This window comes from Hypomesus transpacificus, chromosome 15 (assembly GCF_021917145.1).
Source record: "Hypomesus transpacificus isolate Combined female chromosome 15, fHypTra1, whole genome shotgun sequence".
Lineage (NCBI taxonomy): Eukaryota > Metazoa > Chordata > Actinopteri > Osmeriformes > Osmeridae > Hypomesus > Hypomesus transpacificus.
In genome coordinates, this window is record NC_061074.1 from 6,112,751 (window position 1) to 6,132,699 (window position 19,949).

At 41.9% G+C, this 19,949-nt stretch overlaps 3 protein-coding genes across 3 annotated transcripts in view; 2 read left to right on the forward strand and 1 right to left on the reverse strand.

Annotated features, from left to right (window-relative positions):
- The first annotated feature begins 608 nt into the window (after nt 1-608).
- On the forward strand, nt 609-2,103 carry LOC124477896 (claudin-4-like). Its single transcript, XM_047035968.1, has one exon. The coding sequence runs from the start codon at nt 741-743 to the stop codon at nt 1,389-1,391; it is 651 nt and encodes a 216-aa protein (XP_046891924.1). The 5' UTR covers nt 609-740; the 3' UTR covers nt 1,392-2,103.
- A 323-nt stretch (nt 2,104-2,426) lies between these two features.
- Nucleotides 2,427-4,154, reverse strand: sbds (SBDS ribosome maturation factor). Its single transcript, XM_047035967.1, has 5 exons — nt 3,928-4,154; nt 3,679-3,808; nt 3,349-3,549; nt 2,990-3,154; nt 2,427-2,770 (listed from the first exon to the last, which is right to left on the reverse strand). The coding sequence occupies exons 1-5, from the start codon at nt 4,053-4,055 to the stop codon at nt 2,642-2,644; spliced, it is 753 nt and encodes a 250-aa protein (XP_046891923.1). The 5' UTR covers nt 4,056-4,154; the 3' UTR covers nt 2,427-2,641.
- A 32-nt stretch (nt 4,155-4,186) lies between these two features.
- Nucleotides 4,187-19,949, forward strand: part of tyw1 (tRNA-yW synthesizing protein 1 homolog (S. cerevisiae)) — a 37,216-nt gene continuing 21,453 nt past the window's right edge. The window contains exons 1-8 of the mRNA XM_047035983.1: nt 4,187-4,605; nt 4,851-4,932; nt 7,119-7,290; nt 8,433-8,546; nt 13,676-13,799; nt 16,783-16,835; nt 16,955-17,073; nt 18,142-18,251. Of these exons, the coding sequence (XP_046891939.1) occupies nt 4,449-4,605; nt 4,851-4,932; nt 7,119-7,290; nt 8,433-8,546; nt 13,676-13,799; nt 16,783-16,835; nt 16,955-17,073; nt 18,142-18,251 (931 nt within the window). The 5' untranslated portion in view covers nt 4,187-4,448. The remainder of the gene's footprint in view (nt 4,606-4,850; nt 4,933-7,118; nt 7,291-8,432; nt 8,547-13,675; nt 13,800-16,782; nt 16,836-16,954; nt 17,074-18,141; nt 18,252-19,949) is intronic.

Genomic DNA, 19,949 nt, shown 5'->3' on the forward strand with positions numbered 1-19,949 from the left:
ACTACTATAAGAAGAAAAACGTGTAAAAAAAAATTATTATTTTTTTCTATTCGGTCAGCTCAGGGGGGCCACAGGGGGGGCCAGGCACATTTTTACAGAGGCACTGGCCCCTGTAGGCCCCTGCTGTAGTCCTACAAATGTACATACAGTAATCTTAAACGGTAGGGAGTAAGAAACCTTGATCTTAGTTACTCTTTTATTTTTTATAAATTAGAAACAAAGATGGAAATTTGTTTTTCATTTTAAAACCCTGCAAGATAATACAATAAAATGGGAGTACTACATAAAATACAACACCACCTCATCCTTGCCCTTTTCGCTCCTAAAAAGTCTGTAACAGCTGAAGATAGAATAATAAGAAGGGACTGACTTATCGTGGCCCACATAAAAACTGTTCAATAAAATCATTGTAACAATTCAGTTTCATAGGCCACGAAGCTGGTAACGCTGTCTGAAGCACAGTCGCATCTTTGTTTGAGTTGCTGAGCAGCAAACCTGAAGCTTGTTATGAAACTGTGGTGGAAAAACAGGGAGTTCCCTTTCATTCCCAGCTGCGAAGCTGCTCCACGCCCTCCTCTTCAGGAATGTGGGTAGACAAGTTTCACTTCGAACAGACATGCAAAACAAAGACAGACAAGACACACACATACACACAGTTAACACACTCTTCATAAACACCACATTCTGTTCTGCTGCAGTTGTCTCAGTTGGTAGGTCCACAAAGACCAAGGGGCTCGGGAATGCAGAGACAGCTAGAGATCGCTGCACAGAGTCTCGGAATTACAGGCTGGATCTGTGCCATCCTCACCCGCTGTCTGTCCCTGTGGAGAGTGAGTGGCACCCTGGGTAACACCACAGCCACGCTGCCTGCCTATTGGGATGGGGTGTGGCTAGAATGGGACCACTGGGATCTACAGCATGATGGCAGCCTGCACTGCTCCTTTTACCAGTCCCTCATGTCTCTTTCTGGAAGCTTCCGCACTTGGAGAGCCCTTATCATGGCGGCAATTGGAGCTGGGGCTTTTGCTGTTGTCATGGGATTTGTTGGAGTGGTCTGGTTCCCCAAAAGAGCCCAGGTGAAGGTAGTATCTGGTGGGGTCTTTGTTCTTGCTGGTATACTGCTGATGATTCCTTTAGCCTGGACATGTCATCACACAAGTCAACCACTGGAGGGAGTTGTGGCTCTACAGAGGGACTGGGGTGCTGCTTTGTACTTGGGGTGGATCTCTTGTGCTCTACTGGTAACAGGAGGAGGGTTTCTTATTACCAGATGCCCCACATATGAACCACAAGCTGAAGGGGAGAGAGAGCAGGAACTACAGTCTCCTCTTCATACAATTCACCGAACTGCTTTCACACACAGCCAGTATGAGAGATCACTGCCCATCTGAGTAGATGACTATCTTTATGACAATAACTGAAGTACATCTATTGATATCATATATCAATATGTCCATTACTGTGGTGTAGATGATTGCATTGTAAAATAGCAACTGGCACTTGAGATGGGTGTATAGTGGGTGTGGGCGAGGAGTTTGGGGTACATGTTCATCTTAATGGGATATAAATTATTTTAGAATTGACTGTTTTCTGCTTTTACTTTGACTTGAAGTTTGTCTTGTTTGGAATAGGAAATACTTTTACTGCACTAATTAGTATAGTAGATAGACTTTGGGTCAAGCCATAAACACATGGCTATCCAGTAGGAAGTCTGTAGCACCTCATTTCATTAAGCATGGTGTGTTTTGATAGAGAACATGTAAAGCTTTTAACATTGTACCATCTCAACTAATAATTTGGGCAATCTGCAGGTGAAAAACTACACAAAAGAAAAAACAGCCCTATATTTGGTTTTGTTCTAAGCAAATGTGTACTGTATGCATTTTTGTTGTCTAATAGAATTAAAATGAATCACACCATTTAAGAGGTGGTATCTACTTAATTGTAGTTATATCTTCAGATAGTTGGAAGGATGTCTTAGTAATGTATTGTAAGATACCTTATATCCTTTCTATCACATTGTTTGGCATTCAGAAATAATGACATTGACATCATTTTAATGTATATTTTGATCATTAAAATAATAAATAGAATTCTACAATACATTGGTGTCTATTTATTACATTTAATAAGGAGCTAATATTTATTGTTTGAAAATATGGAACTTTGGCAAAATATGACTTAAATGGCACACCAGGTCAAATGAAATGAATGAAAGCTATATTATAAACTGGTAGTCAACAATCAGTGCAATTACGAAATAAAATGCCCTTTTAAAAGTTCTTGAGTGATGGTCAACACAATGGGTAAAACCAGCCAATACTCTTCAAGTCTCAAGCTGTGTTAATAAGTACATATCAGAAGTCTTACTGATGCATTCAAATGCCTTGTCTAGGCAGCAAAACACCCAAATGCAATGGAAATGATCCAGGGAAAGAAGAAAAATATTTATTTTTATTATTAAATAGATATATCTATTTAAATAATCTTCAAATATACAGGGGCCGAACACAAGAAGGGCACCATTGGTTTCTAATGGATCCAAAATACCAGTCTCTTAATGACTTAGCAGTTTTCGGTGGAAGAGGACGGTACTTTAGTATGGATACACAGTCCTGGTTGGGGTTATGTTACAGGGCGGCTACTCCAGCCTCTCCTCTCCCTCCTCCACATCTTTCAGGCTGAGCACCTCCAGGGACCCCCTGCCTTTGGTCTCACAGCGAATCATCTCATCGATCTCTCTGAAGCAGCCAGGGTCTACAAGACACACCTGAGGAAGGACGACAAATGAAGAGACGCAAGTTTATGAGTGAGAAGGAGAGTAGTTGCATTATTCCTTATAATACATTCCAATGTTGCATGCTGCTTCTGGGAAACTTGAATCACTTGAATATAACTTTAACATACTGTTTTTAAGCTGTGGTTCTGATTGTTGACCCCTCTAAACAATGTCACAGTTAATGCTGCTCCAACATGGCCCATATCTCACCATCTCCAGCTGCTCGTCAAAGTCCTCGCTCTCCACCACCTTAAGGAGGGGCTTCAGTTTCTCCTTCAGCCTCTTGCCTTCCTTAACTGGCAGAAGCAAACGCAGTCTCATGTGGGCCCTCTGAATTTGGATGGACTCCTTCAACTGTCTGATCACTTCCAGAGCCTGGACAAAGGAATGCTATTGTTAGCAGGATGATACCTTCCTAAAGCAAACTTAACACAATTGTAAGGAAAATAAAAGACTAATTGCTACTTGCATACACAACTGTTTTCAATTGTGCTATGTGTCTATAATGTCGAGTGAAAGAGCATTCTAAGAGTAAGACTAGAAGACATTATCGCAGGTAACAATCCTACCTGTTGCTTAGTGCTCTTGTTGGCTTTGACAGAATAGTGGATGTCCTTCATGGCCCGTTCTATGAGGTTCACTGTGTATGGACGTTTGGTCTCTGGGTTCACACATTTCTCGGCCACGATGGTCGCTATGTCTCTAAAACTAGTCTCCAACTGGCTTTGACGCTCCTTATCTGACACCTGGAGTTCCCCTTTAGCTAAAATCTGCAAGATGAGAAACAACAAATTCTAATGCTAGTTGCATCTCAATGTATTATCACAATCATAACCTGTGATTGTTGTGAAAGTGATTAAAGGAGTGGTTACTCCAGTTGTACAATCCATTGCACTTACTTGTTTACAAATATCGTTCAAGTCTTCTGTTCCAAAGGCGTTCGACAAGTCATCTTTCTTAGCAACCTGACCTTTGGAAACGTTGATGAAAACTGAATTGGTCTGCAATACTTCATCCAGGTCCTTCTCTCTATCGGAACATGGTCAAAATATGAAAAATAAATACATGTATACTGTACACCGAACATCAAAATCCTAGGCTAGCTACCTCTAGCTAGATGACTGGCCAAATAACATCACTGTACTTACGCTCCTGATCTCCAACTCATCACTTTATTCTTATAGCAGGCTATTTCAAATCGCTTCCCTCCTTTTTTCATCCTCACCACTGCCACGTTAGTAAGTCGAATTTGGTTTGTTGGCGTAAATATGGACATATTTTCCCTTGGAACGACAGAATTATCTGTCTTGGAATAAAAAAAACGTGGGTTACTATCGCTGCTCTGGTCTGCTATGAGTTCTCATTCAAGTTCCGGACTGAAACAACAAACAGGATAATAATGTTCCGAGTTTACGGCTTCAGCACTTTAAAAAAGCACTTTTTTATATTCAAACAATTACGGAGCCATAACAACCACCACACTTAGCTACAAACATTGTTTTCATTTGTTTAGCTATAGAGCTATAAACTGTGGTTAGATATGTGAATTGTGTATTACACTCAATTTATGGGGTCTTTTTTGTCGGTTTTAGCTGGCCTTTTTATATACATTAATTTGGGAGATTTTTAAGTAAGATATTTTACTAAATATAGCTACAGATACGGATATATGCAAACATGGACTGCTGTACACAAGCAATGTAAAACGTTTGCTATTGTGTGCATTATTTTCCGTCAAAAGATAGACATTCAGTCGACAATGTTGCTGACTTTGACAGTAATTGTTTTGAATCTTGTCATCCCTGTTTTTGGAACTGATAATGATGGTAAGTAAGCAGAAACAACTTGTTATCTCAAAGGTGAGATGAGGATACTTCTGCTTTTATCTACAGCACTATATAGCTAGCTAGCTAACTTGCTATCCAGTAGGCTACCTTGCCGTATCTAGCCTTTTTTTAATGTGATTGGAGGTTTGAGAGCGGAATTTCACATACGCACATTGCGCATGTAAGTCTGTTGACAGTTGCTACTGTACTCATGCAGCTAAAATTCTAAACTTCCTGCATTTCAGCTTCCAGCAAAGCACACAGTACCAGTGAGGGCTACTTTATTTCAATATGGCAGAACAGGTTGTATTTGTACTCTGCGCAGTAGGAGCTAAATCTTTTTTTGCGTTTTGGACGTCCATATGGACGTCCATAGACTGACGGCGATGGCTGCTGATCTTTGCATGGATGGACGGACGGCGATGCTGTTCAGAGTGCCGTCCATAGAGGGAGCATATATTTTGGACGGCGTCATAGCCGTCCATATGGACGGCGATGCTGTTCAGAGTGCCGTCCATAGAGGGAGCAGATATTTTGGACGGCGATGGATTAGCAGGGACGTCCCTCGTGCCGTCCATAGAGGGAGCAGATATTTTGGACGGCATCATAGCCGTCGATATGGACGGCGATGCTGTTCAGAGTGCTGTCCATAGAGGGAGCATATATTTTGGACGGCGATGGATTGAATGTTTAGCAGGCTGTTGAGCTAACAGAACTGCCGAAGGCTACCATAGCATGTAGCTAGCTTCATTAACTTTGGATGACTCAATCTTTTGTCAAGTTAATTTGTATGAATTGCATGTTAGTGCAATATTTACGCCTTTATTCTGTTTTTTTTTACATAATCAGCAGTATGATCTCATGACAATATAGACTTGAAAAACAATATGTTATGGTTTGGGTTTGCCTATAGGCTACATTTATTTTAATTATTTCGAGAATTGTTAATAAAGACTCATTTAAAATGTTAACATTGTGTTATGACCCTATGAAATACATTGCCATTTAGGTCTTTTAAACCGTCAGTTTAAAGTGTTTTATGGGTGGATTTGAAGCCACCAGTCAGTAGCTCCAATCTTGCGCACGAACTTTGCGCACGGAGACAAACGCAAAACAACAAACACTCTCTTGGAGCGGAGACCAATGCAAAACACAATACGATGTGTTGAGCCAAACCAAAGCCGTCAAAGGCTACCATGAATGTAGCTACAGCAACCGTGGATGACTCAATAAGTTTTGTCACGTTATTTTGTATTAATTGCATTTAAGTGAAGGCTATATATTTACGCCTTTATTTTATTTTTAACATACAAAAGTAGGCCAATCAACAATATAATCTCATGACAATACAGACTTGAAAAACAATATGTTATGGTTAGGGTTTGCCTAGATATAGGCTACATATATTTTAAATATTTCGAGAATTGTTAATAAAGACTCAATTAAGATTTTAACATTGTGTTATGACCCTATGAAATACATTGCCCTTTAGGTCTTTGAAGCCGTCAGTTTAAAGTGTTTTATGGGTGGATTTGGAGCCACCAGTCAGTAGCTCCAATGTTGCGCACGAACCACTTTGAGCGGAGACAAATGCAAAACGTAATAGCCTATGGGCCTAACACTCCAAATTTTAAAATTTTAAATGAGTCTTTATTAACAATTCTCGAAATAATTAAAATATATGTAGCCTATAGGCAAACCCAAACCATAACATATTGTTTTTCAAGTCTATATTGTCATGAGATCATACTGCTGATTATGTAAAAAAAACAGAATAAAGGCGTAAATATTGCACTAACATGCAATTCATACAAATTAACTTGACAAAAGATTGAGTCATCCAAAGTTAATGTAGCTAGCTACATGCTATGGTAGCCTTCGGCAGTTCTGTTAGCTCAACAGCCTGCTAAACATTCAATCCATCGCCGTCCAAAATATATGCTCCCTCTATGGACGGCACTCTGAACAGCATCGCCGTCCATATGGACGGCTATGATGCCGTCCAAAATATCTGCTCCCTCTATGGACGGCACGAGGGACGTCCCTGCTAATCCATCGCCGTCCAAAATATCTGCTTCCTCTATGGACGGCACTCTGAACAGCATCGCCGTCCATATGGACGGCTATGACGCCGTCCAAAATATATGCTCCCTCTATGGACGGCACTCTGAACAGCATCGCCGTCCGTCCATCCATGCAAAGATCAGCAGCCATCGCCGTCAGTCTATGGACGTCCATATGGACGTCCAAAACGCAAAAAAAGATTTAGCTGCCTCTCACTCTGCGGCTGCCATCATCTTTGGAATGTGGTTTTCCCTGAAGATAACCTTGAAACAGGTTAGACATGTCCCCTGTCATGTCTGCCTTTGGTGTGCACTGTGCCATCTAATTGGTCTGTCTGTGAAGTTGGTTGTTAAATCAATACATTCAATTTTTCTAGATACTAGCGTGACAAACCTACTGAATTAAAACTGGAAACATGGCTTCCCTTTCTCTTGTTTGGAAATCAATAGTCAGGCTGACTTCCTGGTGTGGAAAGCAAAGTTCTTGGTGCGGCTCCAGGCCCTGTCCAAAGGAGAGAAGAAGAGCTGCTTGGGGAACTGTGCCTGTAAGACCAAGAAGAAAAAGAAGAACCAGGAGCCGCCAGAGGAGGAGCAGGCTCCTCCAGGAGCGCCCACCTTGGAGGTATTATGAAGTTGTGACTCATGCTCTTTGTCTCTTTAGTTTTTCTAAAGTGCAACATTAAATACCTCAGGGAGACAGCAGTTTGCAACATAACCAGAATGCCTGTCTGAGACTGGCCTCAGCAAGGGTCTGTAATCTGTTGCTATCTTATTAGCAAGTGCACTAGTAGTGCCGTTGTGTGTGTTTGATTATGTCATGGTGCTACAACTGCTAAAAGGAGCACAAAGTTCTTGAAATCACATCGTTTTCTGTGGACAATTGTGATAATGCCCTCCTGTCAATTGCTTCTTCAACTAATCCAGATTTTTTTTTTACTGGTTTACAGGGTTTAATTAATTACTTGAAATGTCCTCTTGTTATTGTTATAGTGGTTGTCATGGACATGTTCTGGTAGGATTTAATAAGTAATACATCACTGCAGAGTTACCAAATGTTCATTTTTGTATTGACAGATGTTTGGCACCTAAAGATATCATTGCAACACACACACACACAAACACCATCTTCCTCACCACTACAATACACAAACACACTCACACCCCCTTCTTGCACACATTGTCATGGTAACGTGCCTCTGAAACTCTCTTTCCTGTCTTTGACTTAGGCACTATACTCAAAAAGAGTGACATTCAACTGAAAAAGAGAGTAGGTCACTACCGAGGAGGTTAATCATTCTGATTTGTCAAGAGCACATCCATTTAGTTTTTAATCTTCCTGGAGACCATGTGGGGGAAAAACCTTTTTAATCAGACACATACTGTGATTAATGCTTGAACGGCATAAATATGCATATGCTTTTTAATTTATTTAATCATGCGCCCCAACAAAAGATGGATTAATGATGTGTAATAAATGTGTCCCTTATGGGCCCCTGCGTTTAACTACGGAAGTGATTTTAGTTAGTTATGGATTTATGCTCTTCACAAAATCCTTGTGAAGCGAGAGGAGCCTCTTATCAACTCTCTCTCTCTATCCCCCACCCCCCCACCCACAAACATATACTCCTCCAAAGCCCCCCTCTGTGTTTCCCCCCCTCCATCCATCCATGATGAGCTGTTCTGCCTCCTCAGACTCTGTCCACCTTTTCCCTGATCTCTCTTTTTTACCCCTCCTCCTTCATCTTTATCTCTCTCTCTCTGCAGGAAAAGTTAGTGGACTCCTGTAGTGATGAGTCAGCTGGACAGGAGAAGAGGCCAGGCTCGGTCATAGATGTGGAGGACTTAGGGGACATCATGAACAGCCTCAAGAAAGTCAAGGTCAGACAGCAACCACACGCTGGCTAATGTACAGTAGGAGAGACATAGCACCATGTGGCATTTTACATACTCTCTCTTTGCTTCAGTGCTGACGAGAGTATTCTACAATTGCTTTCTGTCATTCAAACCTCTTTCAGTCTGTTATCATGTTCAAACATAGAATATACACTTTTGCGCAATGCGGTCAAAGGTCACCTAATCCTCCGATTTGTTATCAAGTGCTTTGGAAATGTAGCAACGGGGTAAAAGGAGAGGAGTGAAAATAAGCTTAATTAACAGAGTTGCACCTTATCTGGGTACTTTACAATGTGTTAAGGCCTCGAAGGGAACACCAGCGTGGTCAGAGTCGGGAGTATAATACATGACTGTGTCAAGTAGAGGGAAAAAAGGAACGTGGTTTCATTGAAGGAAAAACAGGAGCACCAGATGGTTTGATAGACACCAGGACCAACGGGCGAAGCGGGAACTTGCGTAAGAGTGAGCTGTGAACGAGGACGCCCACTCTGCAGACTTGTGGGAACGAGTGACTCAAAAGAGAGCAGAGGCAACCATAATTCCCAGATTCTCATGTAGTGACTGCTGGAGAAAGAAGGGAAAAAAGAAGGTGTAAGAGATGCAAGTGTGTCTTTGCTCTTCCTGTTTATCTGATTGACTAGTTATTTTTTATTTAGAATGTTAAAGATCTAAATGTCCACAAAGGATCTCCATTCAAACACAAGTCACCCCTTGCAAATGAGTGCTTACGAGTTTCTTTATCAACAGACTCATACCACCGCTGAAAGACGGGCCTAGATGGAACAACATTTTTGGTTTTAAGATTAAGGGATGTGTTTTAATTGCATGCTCCTTTAGGCATGTAGGTGTAGATTGACTAATAAACATGTATTTTTGGAAATTCATTGTGTGTCACACAGCATTCATCAGACAGACAGGAAAGTGTTTGGACTGTTTGCAACTGACAGTCACTTGCCTGATTTGCATGGCATGTGTACTGCTGGACTAACAGTTTAATGGCTGATTGATTTAATACATAGTACCCCTAATTGACAGAAATGCTCTATGAATACACTAAAAAGCTCCAAAACTCAATGACACCCATCACTTTGCCCTTCCGTTTATCCAAACCTACAGGGATATCTCCTGGGCACCATCCTTGCTGTTTGACACTGACAGACAGGACCGAAATGCAATTGTCAAGTCTGCAGGGACAGCCATCAGTCAAAACTAGTTTTGACCCATGTTCTTGACCATGAGGTCTCTCTCCATGTCACCTCACAACTTCAAAAATAGCTTTTGGAGCAAGAAGTTATTTTCCCTCAATTTCAGCTGTCGTGTTTTCCTGAGGCGAATTAGTGTGAGTTTGCTTGTCACAGGTGTGAAAGTTCTAGATCGTCAGGGAATGGTTTGTGTTTGTGTGTGCTCAGATCATGGTGATAGTTTACATGTAAGTGAATATATAGTATGTACGTTTCAAAAAATTTAAAGAAAGATTTGCTAGCTACAGCCTTCAGTGCCAGTGAACATTCAGATTTCAGTTTTGTTCTATATTTAGTATCTTATCTCTGTGCTCCCTCCAAGCCATCAGTTATTCCTCTGCAACTTTTTAATTCACTCAATCATCCAAAGTTTAATGAGAAGTAGAAACTGAGAGGGGAACATGGTTTTAATGTCAGGATTGTTTAGGCATTTGCCAGTTCTACTACTTGGTGTTGTCAGAAGCAGTGTTTTTCAGCTAGCTAAATGTGTGAAGCAGACAACTGACAAGACCGTGGGGGAGTGAAGCTAATTATGTAGAATATATATGTATTGCAAAAAAACCCCAGCTTATTCTAAAATGTTATTGTTTGTTGGTATTGTGTGCTATAAGAAATGAATTAATCTACTGTATGGCTACAAAAAAAACTCGAGTCCAGAAGATAATGATTGGCACAATTATTATTGTGTAGCCAAACTTGAACTACTGTCAACTGGTTTGTTACTTGCTGCGTGTCTTTATTTCAAAATGTCACATTAGACTTGATACCCTCCAGAAACTGAGATTGACTGAGTCTTTCACCCAAGACATAAACTCAGAGATTATTGACAATTGTAGTCCTTGGGTGTCAAGTACTGTTGATCTATTGACCCTGGCAGTTAATTCTAATGTACATTGATTCTGCTTGTTACTTGCATCATTTCCAATAGAGCTCTGCATTGATTCACATGATGAATCACTTCAGAAAATAGCCTCTCACGCATGTTCATCATTTGAAACACAAAGTCCTTTGAGGCTTTCTGCTACTGACAGATTTGCTTTAGAAGTGCTGTTGTCGGCTTTTTCTGGGACCTGTGCCAGATACTGAGCACAGAATGGATTGTCAGCCTCGACGCTCAGCTGTTTTTCTGGGTAAGGGTTGTTAGTTGACCACTGTCAGTAGGGGTAAAGGGAAGTTGATGTGGCTCAAATAAGGGTCCTTTTCAGATCTAGTTATTAAACTGCCAATGTACAGTACTTTGAGTCTAACCTCCCATCAACAACTTTGCAAAGACCCGAGATGGGCATTAGGGGGGCAGTAGTAGTCACAGCTGGTGAGGTACAGCTTTGTTGTGTCTGCCCGTCATCATGGATGTGTGTCAGCCTTACCCAGACCTGCCAGGCCTTGGTGGAATGTCGCAGCTTGTTGGTTTCAACTGTCTTTTCTTTGTTTGCGGCTGTCTCTGTTCCTTTCCCTTTCTCTCACTCCCCCTCAACTTTTCTCTTCTCCTCTTCTTCTGCTCTGGCTTCATCATGAAACCCCTCCCTCCCTCCCTTCTGCTGACCGCCTGTGTCAGGCCTGTCTCACGCTTGGGATACAGAGCGCAGCCCTCTACTGAGAGATGACCCTGTTCTGTCACTCCTTACAGGCTTATTCATGACTTGGAATCTGCAAGCTCTTCTTGTGGGCGCTGAGTATATGCTGTACCCTCTCTGAATACACAAATGTAATTAAAACATAAATACCTGCCATAAAGTATCTGTACAAATACTCAGATGAAGAATAGAAGAGTACCATCTTAGAGTAAAAGCCAAAAGGCTGGAGCAAAATAAGGGTTTTCAGACTTAATGTCAACCCGGAATGGTAATCCTAAATCTGCATGCAGGGGAGGCAGGAGGATTCTGTCTGAGCCTGACACAGTGTTGTGACTTACTTATTCACGCTGTCACCCATCCTACAACAAAATGCATTAGAGCGGTGGTATTTCTGGGTATTCGGTTGGACTACTCCACCATCCAATAGAAAGCCCAGGTGTAGAAGCCAGACAGCGCTGTTCATAGTCTAAGCGCGTGCTCAGCCCTAGCCTGGTGGACGTTCAAACACTACTGTCTGGTTGATAAGCGGCCATAGACTTGTCTACAGGTCTCAAAAGATCACCTGAGGTCACACTTAAACCACACATGTTTTTGTACAGAACCCCCCCCCCCACACACACACACACACACAGACACACAAACAACGTGGATATGTACTATTGTGTATGGGTTTGATGTCTGGTCATTGACTTTATTCAGAGGAGAAACAAGGCAGCAAATTCAGCTCCAGGTTTGTAAAGAAGTGCTGACCAGATGGAGTTTTCTCTGTCCATGTAGGTCACTAGTGTAATTGTGTGTAACATTTTTAATTAAATTCCAAAAATCATAACCTGTAGCCTGATATCATCATGATGCTCTTACACTGCTCTACTGCAATATGCAGTAGTATAAAATAAATATATGGAAAAGCAAATTATAAATTACTGTCTCTGGTGTGACATGCCACCAGTCAGAGAACAGAATCAAATACATACCTGTGCACAAACACACGTTAATGCCGACAGGGTGTCAGCACACTCATACCAAGCACCTGAAGAGCCCTGCTCCACTGGGATGACATATCCTGTAGATCCCTGTGGAGAAGTCCAAGCTGTGTGCCTTAACACAGTCATTGGGATGTATGATGCTATCGCTGAACAAGGCCATCACTCAAATTGCTAACACAGTACCTAATCATAAATCTGGTAAACCTTCTGGCAGGAGTTCATCAATCTTTGGTTATGATTGTAAATAGTAGATGCCTTGGAGCTATGGATCTCCATAGTAAACACGTCTGATGTGATTAGAATGTCTGACGGATGAAGCATGAACGAGTCCGTGAGGGTTCCAATGTGGAGGTATGGCCCCAACCTGATTCCATAAAGATATTTTCGTGTCTTACTGTGGAACAAAGGCGTAGCTCAAAATCAAATGTCAGTTTAGACACATTATATAGCCATTTCTACCTCTTATTTTAATTGACTTAAACTACTTAAATTCCCCCCTTTTTTCCTGACAAAATAATACTTTCTGTTACATTTCCATTGCTGCAGGCTTTGGTAGAGACCTTGCTGTAGTTCTGTGTACAGTGCATGAATCAGGCCACTATCGACATTCCCAATACTTCCACTGTGTTACATGATGATTCATGACATTTTGGTCAAGCGCTGTCCCGCTGCAGGTTCCCTATTCTCAGCATTGTTCTGGAGGGAAATGTACAGCCATCCTATCCCTGCTGCTCAGTGAGTCATCGCAAACCCTCCCGGGCGTAGAGCAGTCAGCCTGGCCAGAGTCAAGGGCTCTGCCACCCGCTTGCCAAGACCAAGCTCCAGATCTCCTCAGATCGGTGTCTATTCAGAGAAGCCCATATGGTCACACTGACATTGCATCAGATGTCGCTTGCTCTATAAATATATCTAATTCAAAAGTGGGTTTGTGTAGGCTTTGTGTTTTTACAAAACAATATGCATGCTTATGATGATGGGAAGTGTTCTGTTTAATGGTCTGTGTTGAACATTTTTTTTGTGAGGACTGCATCAAACCTTTTTCACGGGTGAGAGAACAGGATGTGAAATTGGTAGTGCTCGTCTTTTTGACTCAAAAAGATATCCCAAGGCTCACAATAACTCGACACATTCAGTATAAATATCCCATTTAGAATGCATGGTATGGGCTTTCAACTTTCCGGCCTTATTTTTGCCAAGAACATTATGTACAATTTCTGAGCATTGCTGTACTTGGATGAATGGGAATTTGTGTTTTCTTTTGGCATCTGTTTCCTGTTAAAACAAGGAAACTGATCCATTGTTGTCTGCCCCAGAGCAAAGAGGAAGGTGATGGGGAACCCTGGATGGTGAAGCTGAATCAAGTGAGAAAGAGAGAGGAAGAGGAGGAGAGGAGAGAGATGATCACCCCAGCCCTGAGGGAAGCACTGACCAAGCAAGGTAAGGCCGCGAGTCCACACCTTCATGACCCGAGAAGCGACCAAGACTGGCCTGGCAAGAACCAAGCTGACATTTTCACTTCTAAGTATCTTCATCAAGGTGTGCAATATGATCCGCAAATACCAACATACTGTATCAATGATTATATAAATGTTGTCTCTGAAAAACCTATGCAATATATTAAAGCATATTTTCTTTTTCTATGAAAACTACTCTTACAACATCGGCGGTTCCAAAAGCTTAAAAACACCTTCTTAAGCTTACTGTCTTATGAAGGTATCAAAATGAATCATGTCATTAAGTCATGTCACATATTTGTCATTTCAAGAGGAAAACCACCACACGCTTGTACATTTGGTGGAGAAACAGGAGGGGGAAAGCCAATTAGACTTTTTGTTTTGCTGAAATGTATAATTTTCAAAATGATTGGCAGGTCAGTTTTTTTCTACTTTCTATTGAGGGCAATTCTCGAAAGCTTTTTTTGATAAGCTGTCCAACCTTTCAGCTTGCTGGTCTTTGAAGCTATTTACTGTGCCATTCTGTACCAGTGGAACACCCCGAAAGTCTGCACCTTACATTCGATTATATTTATTTAAGCAATCGTTCTCTGTTTCCTGCCAGCTACAGACTTGTTTACCCAGGCAGCTTTTTTAATGAAGTCGCAACCCGCACTGCAGTCTTTCTCTCTCCCTTCTGTCGGAAACATCTGAAATCACCCCATCCTCAGCATGCAGAAGAGAGTGGTGCTGGGGAGACTGTGTGTCCTAATGGCTCTTAATGATGCAACTCCGTCCAATTACCCCCCTCTGCCTACTCCTCCTTGAGGGACCAATCCCTGGGGGTCTCCCTCCCCGCTCCTACACATCCAGGATTTCTCTAGCTTACGGATGTAAAACTCTGGAGAAATTGGTCTGTGTATTCACTTATATGACAATATATGGCCCCACACATGCACATCTTAGTTTTTCTTGCTGATGGGGAGAAAGAAACTAGGAAATGATTAACCCTTCAGAATTATCGGCTACTGTAAAGAGTGTTACCAGGCATTTGCCTTGGTTTCATAGTGTTTAAATTGATTTCTGCTGTACTACTCCAAAGCCACTGGGGTGTGTGACATATAATATATGTATACACATTATACTTGCTGTATATAAAATATATCACAGATTAAAATACAATACTGCAAATTCCCCAAGGTAATGCTTTGTCAGCATAGCAAGGCCTTAGAGATTGCCCAGGCTCAAGCACAGAGTATTATAAACACATAGCCTAGATTTAGCCCTCCCGTGAGAACCATCGCTCAGCTCACTTGTGGTCGGCAACAACCCCTCCACTGTGAGATTATATCATATATAAATATGACCTGTAAGCGGGTAATAGCCCTCTCCAACGACCAACTATCGACCCTAGTCCACTGTTTAATGTCGACTGCACAAAGTCCCTGTAGGCTTGCCAAGGTTCGATTTGAGATGAATTAACTTGGTATATGTTTGGACACACTTTCTCAAACCTGGCCCTTGTTTCCTTGTAGGAACTGTAGTGTTTTCTGCTGTATATTCAGGGAGACTAATTTGAATTCTGTATCAACAGAGCTGAAGAGACCCTAAATGTAACTTCATACAACTCGTTTACAATGAGACATGGTTCGATGATGGTCTATCTGATTCTGCGTTATGAACTCGGAGGCTCAAGCCAGTAGTAAGACAATATTCCTACGAAGCATACACATTGTCGATGGCAGACAATGGCCGCGTTTCCCAGAGCTCGTAAGAAGCTCTTAGCGTTAAGAGCTTCTTAACGAATCTGGGAAACGCAGCCAATGTGTGCAATGTTTTTGGTGTTGCTGCTTCTATTAGCTAACAGATCATTTGACAGTGCATACGCTAATTACAATATGACAAGTATTGAGACTGTCATTTTATAGACAGTGGCAGTAGACAGTATTGCCTTATACCCTTCAGAACACTGTTAGAGTATCAGTGTGAACTGTAGAGCCTGTATGCCAAAAGCTTAGACATAGTCTGGAAGTTTGATAGTAGTAGTGTAGGTAGAGGGTCAAGATGAGTTTGCCCTGAGACTTGCATGGCTTGTCAAATAACCTGGAATCCCCCCCTCCACACACACACTGCCTCTCTCTGTCTCTGTCTCTCTCTGTATCTTTTGTTTGTGTCAATGCATTTTCATTGAATAAATCTTCCTCAAACAATAGTCATCCCCCTGCGCATTGAGGTCAGCGGTAAATGCAGCTTTGATGCTTACAGATAGAATTGGTGTCCAATTGGAGTCATTCAATATACTGGTGTCCAATTGGAGTCATTCAATATACTGACATCAGCCCCCCAGTTTCTGTTGCCGCCAACAGAAACTGACGCTCACAACGACCAACAGATGAAAGGTTCAACTTAAATGTGTCCATTCTAAACTCAACGCACCCTAAAATGTCTAACATTTTCCAATCCTCCACAAATTGCTTCTTACCTCTTCACCAGGGACCAAAATAGAAACTCAAATTAAATGTTGCACTCTTTTGAAATGCCATGGACGGCCCTCCTTGAACCTCCAGAGGGGATCTGGAGATCCCAGGCACTGGAATGTATCTAGATTTTTTAAAGGATGCAAATAAAAGTATTCTGTTTGATGGGCTGACTTCAGAGGTAGGGAAGGGAGGAGGGAGCCATAATTCCTTCACACACACATCATCACATCTAACACTTTTTGAAGTTGCATACCTCATTTGAATGAGTGAGATTCATTGGAATCTTAATCATAATTTTATTCATACCGCCAAGATATTTCAGTGACCACTCATTACAGTGGACCACTGACCGCATATTGCGGTACACTTGTAATAAGTTACATAAAAGGTAGTTGCAATGCGAAGAAAGTTAACTTGTTCTCCAATTTTTCAGCAGGTCATCTGGAATAGTTGGTATTTGGGGTTAGTGTATCACACTAATAAACTTGATTCTTCTTTTCCGTACAGGATACAAACTGATTGGAACTCACTCAGGAGTAAAGCTGTGTCGTTGGACCAAGGTCATTCAGAATCCAGAATCTTTAATGTCAAACTTCATATCCTACACTCTCCTCATGCCACAGTACATCTTTTGTGAGGCATGTGGGTGACTACCCCCCCTTCCCCCCTCCCCATCTAGTCCATGCTGAGGGGAAGAGGAGGCTGCTACAAACACACTTTCTATGGCATTGAGTCTCACAGGTGTATGGAGACGACCCCTAGCCTGGCCTGTGCTAACAAGTGTGTCTTCTGTTGGAGGTATGTTTATCCATTATTTGGAGGGATTTAAATCATGTGCCTTTTGGAACCACTTCTGCCTTGTACGAATGTTTACTCTGAGTTTGTCTCCCCTTCCGCTTATCACAACGCAAAGCTATGTTGGAAGCACTGCTTATAGCCCTGTGAAGGTCAAGTGTCTGCGATCTCTCATTTACCCTTGTTTACTCAGGCGTGTTCTCCTCTCAACCGCGACACGTTGTTAACTGCAGCCGGGAACAATCAGTGATCCCTGTCATGGACTGACGTCATCTCCGACCCGTCAGCTTAATGAGTTAGTGACTAACGAGGGCCTGAATAATGGCCGGGCTAATGGGAGATGAAAAGGTAGAAGCTGATGCATTGTGACATCGGGCGAGAGAGAGGGCGAGAACTTTTCTCCTCACGTTATGCTACTTCAGAGAGGGTGACTTTTAAAACCTCTGGTGAAATGTCTGTGTGTGACTGCTGAATGAGGAATCTGTCAGGGACGATACGCCAGTCTCACTTGAGGTGCCCAATCTGGGGCAACAGGTATAAGGCATTCTTTAGGGCACAGATGTATTTGGTCCATGGTCAAGCACCAGGGGGCACCAAAGATGTTGGGGAGTGTGAAACTGTATTTGAATCTGTTAGCGATGGCACATTTTCATGATAACCCTGCACTTACTGCGGGATCACCTGGTACAGCTAATCAAGAGCTTGATTTTAGGTTGTGGAGTCAGGTCTGGAATCAAGAAACACTGGATTTGAGTTCTTAAGCCTTACCTTGTGCACCGATGTATAATTTAGCTGCCCTTTCTTTATATCCGCGTGTTATCATTTTACAGAGAATTGTTGTAAATGAGAGTGTGCAAACAGCTAACCTGCTGTACTCCTTGCCCTTTTGGTGATCTGAGGTGAGCTGAAAGGTTCAGGAAAGGACATTAAAAGTGGATGCCAGTTGGATTGTTACCAAGGCACCCCACTGTGGGCATAGATATGCCAGTCTGCGCCTGCTGGCGTGAGCGGGTGTCTGGGGTAGGCTTGACCAGAGCTGTCCCCTCTCATCCTCTCTGTGTGTCCTGGCAGACACCACACTAACCCAGTGGGAATGGAGTGGCGCTGGAAATTGGACCCTCCAGAGAAGATCTTGCTGGAAGCCATGGAAAACCATCAGAATATGATACACCAGTTCAAAGGTCAGTGCGCACACCCGTGTGTGCTAACACATGCTCATACACACACACACACACCAACATCCCAGTGTCATCAATCATCCTCACAGGTATGGCATCCACTTGCCTGAACTTCATTCCCTGCATCCTGATGTGTTTGAACTTAACAGACTTTCTACCAGTTCATTCTATCATCTTCTCCCATCTCTCATGGGTCATTTGTCTTTTGGAATTAGGACATCATTCATGAATGACATAATCATTGAGTTAACTTTGACTGTTACCAATATGTGCTACTGTATAGTGCTGTATTACTATGTAGTTGCACTTAATTATGGTTTAGCGGTACAAGTTATTACACAAGTGAAACTTGGTATGGGTGAAGTTGGGTTCTCCAAGAGTAAGTGGATATTATCAAGTGTTTTGTTTTAGTAACACAACCTTCATATGCCCCTTTGTAAAATCCATGTACCCCCTTACATCCCCTCCCAATACTATGTCCTCTTATGCCCTTGTAATAAGATATTCCACGTATGTAATAGCCTATCTACAAAAACATAATACTATTTAATTACAAAGCAATTCATATGTTTTTATTGTAGGTATTACTACAACTACTGTATGGAATTACATGACGGTTAATGTAACCTTAATGTAAAGTGTTGCCAAAGTGTATTTTCCTGTCTCGTCGTATAAAAAAAACCAGATGTAGATTTTGAGATGATGTCTTGAAGGACAGTTTGCCTCACCTCATCTTACAGTGATATGGTTCAGCATTCCAGCTGCACTGTCTCCGGCCTCACTTAGTCATCATTACCCTGTCTGCCTGACTGACCTGCGGCTGTCACACACCTCTGTCTGGAGTGGGATGCACTTGTCACCGCAAGATGACCTCTTCCTGACTGCAGGATTTAGAGGTTCTGACAAGCACAGGCTGAATTTCCAAAGACAAATGGCGCATGTTCTACGTCAGTCTTCATTTGCAGTTAGGCATGAAAGTTTTTGCCGTTTTTATTTTAAGGCTGGCATGGATAGCGTTCTGACAAGTTGTTTCCATAGACGGATTATTATTTCATATTTTTGTTGCTTAAGTTGCTTAGTTTTACACGTTGCTGCTCCTGCACTTATCTTGCCAAAATAAGATTGTTCATACATCATTCTATCAAATAAATTGTGACAAGATGACAGTAGCAGTGCACGTTAATGCATCGAACGCAATGAAGGGAATCATTATTATTATTATCTCCCTATTTCAGCTGCAACAGGACTGAGTCATCTTAGTTAAGAAGGACTGATTGTCCTGAAGTGCCAATTCCTTAGTTTGAAAAGATGGTCACTCCAATTATTTTCCCATACGCAACCTTTTGACAAGCATCTGTATCTGACTAGCTAACAAAATGACTGCCTTTCAAATACATTTATGCATCTTGGAGAGTACATCTGATTAAAGGCCTGCAGTGGGACCAAAAGGGAACTCAGCCAGAGAGTCAATCCAGTTGGGCACTGAAGTGACGGAATCATTAATCCTTCCTAATGATCAGGATTTGCTCATAGCCGCTGGGCTGTGTTCCACTGCAGCCAGCGACAGTGTCTGTTTCTTATTTGTAAAGCTGTTGAGTCGCCAGGGAATAAGGATGCTTTGTAGTTAAGTTTGACTTTTCTCCAATTAGATATTATGAGTTAATGCCATTAGTGAGAATCTAAACCTCATGTCGATTGAGG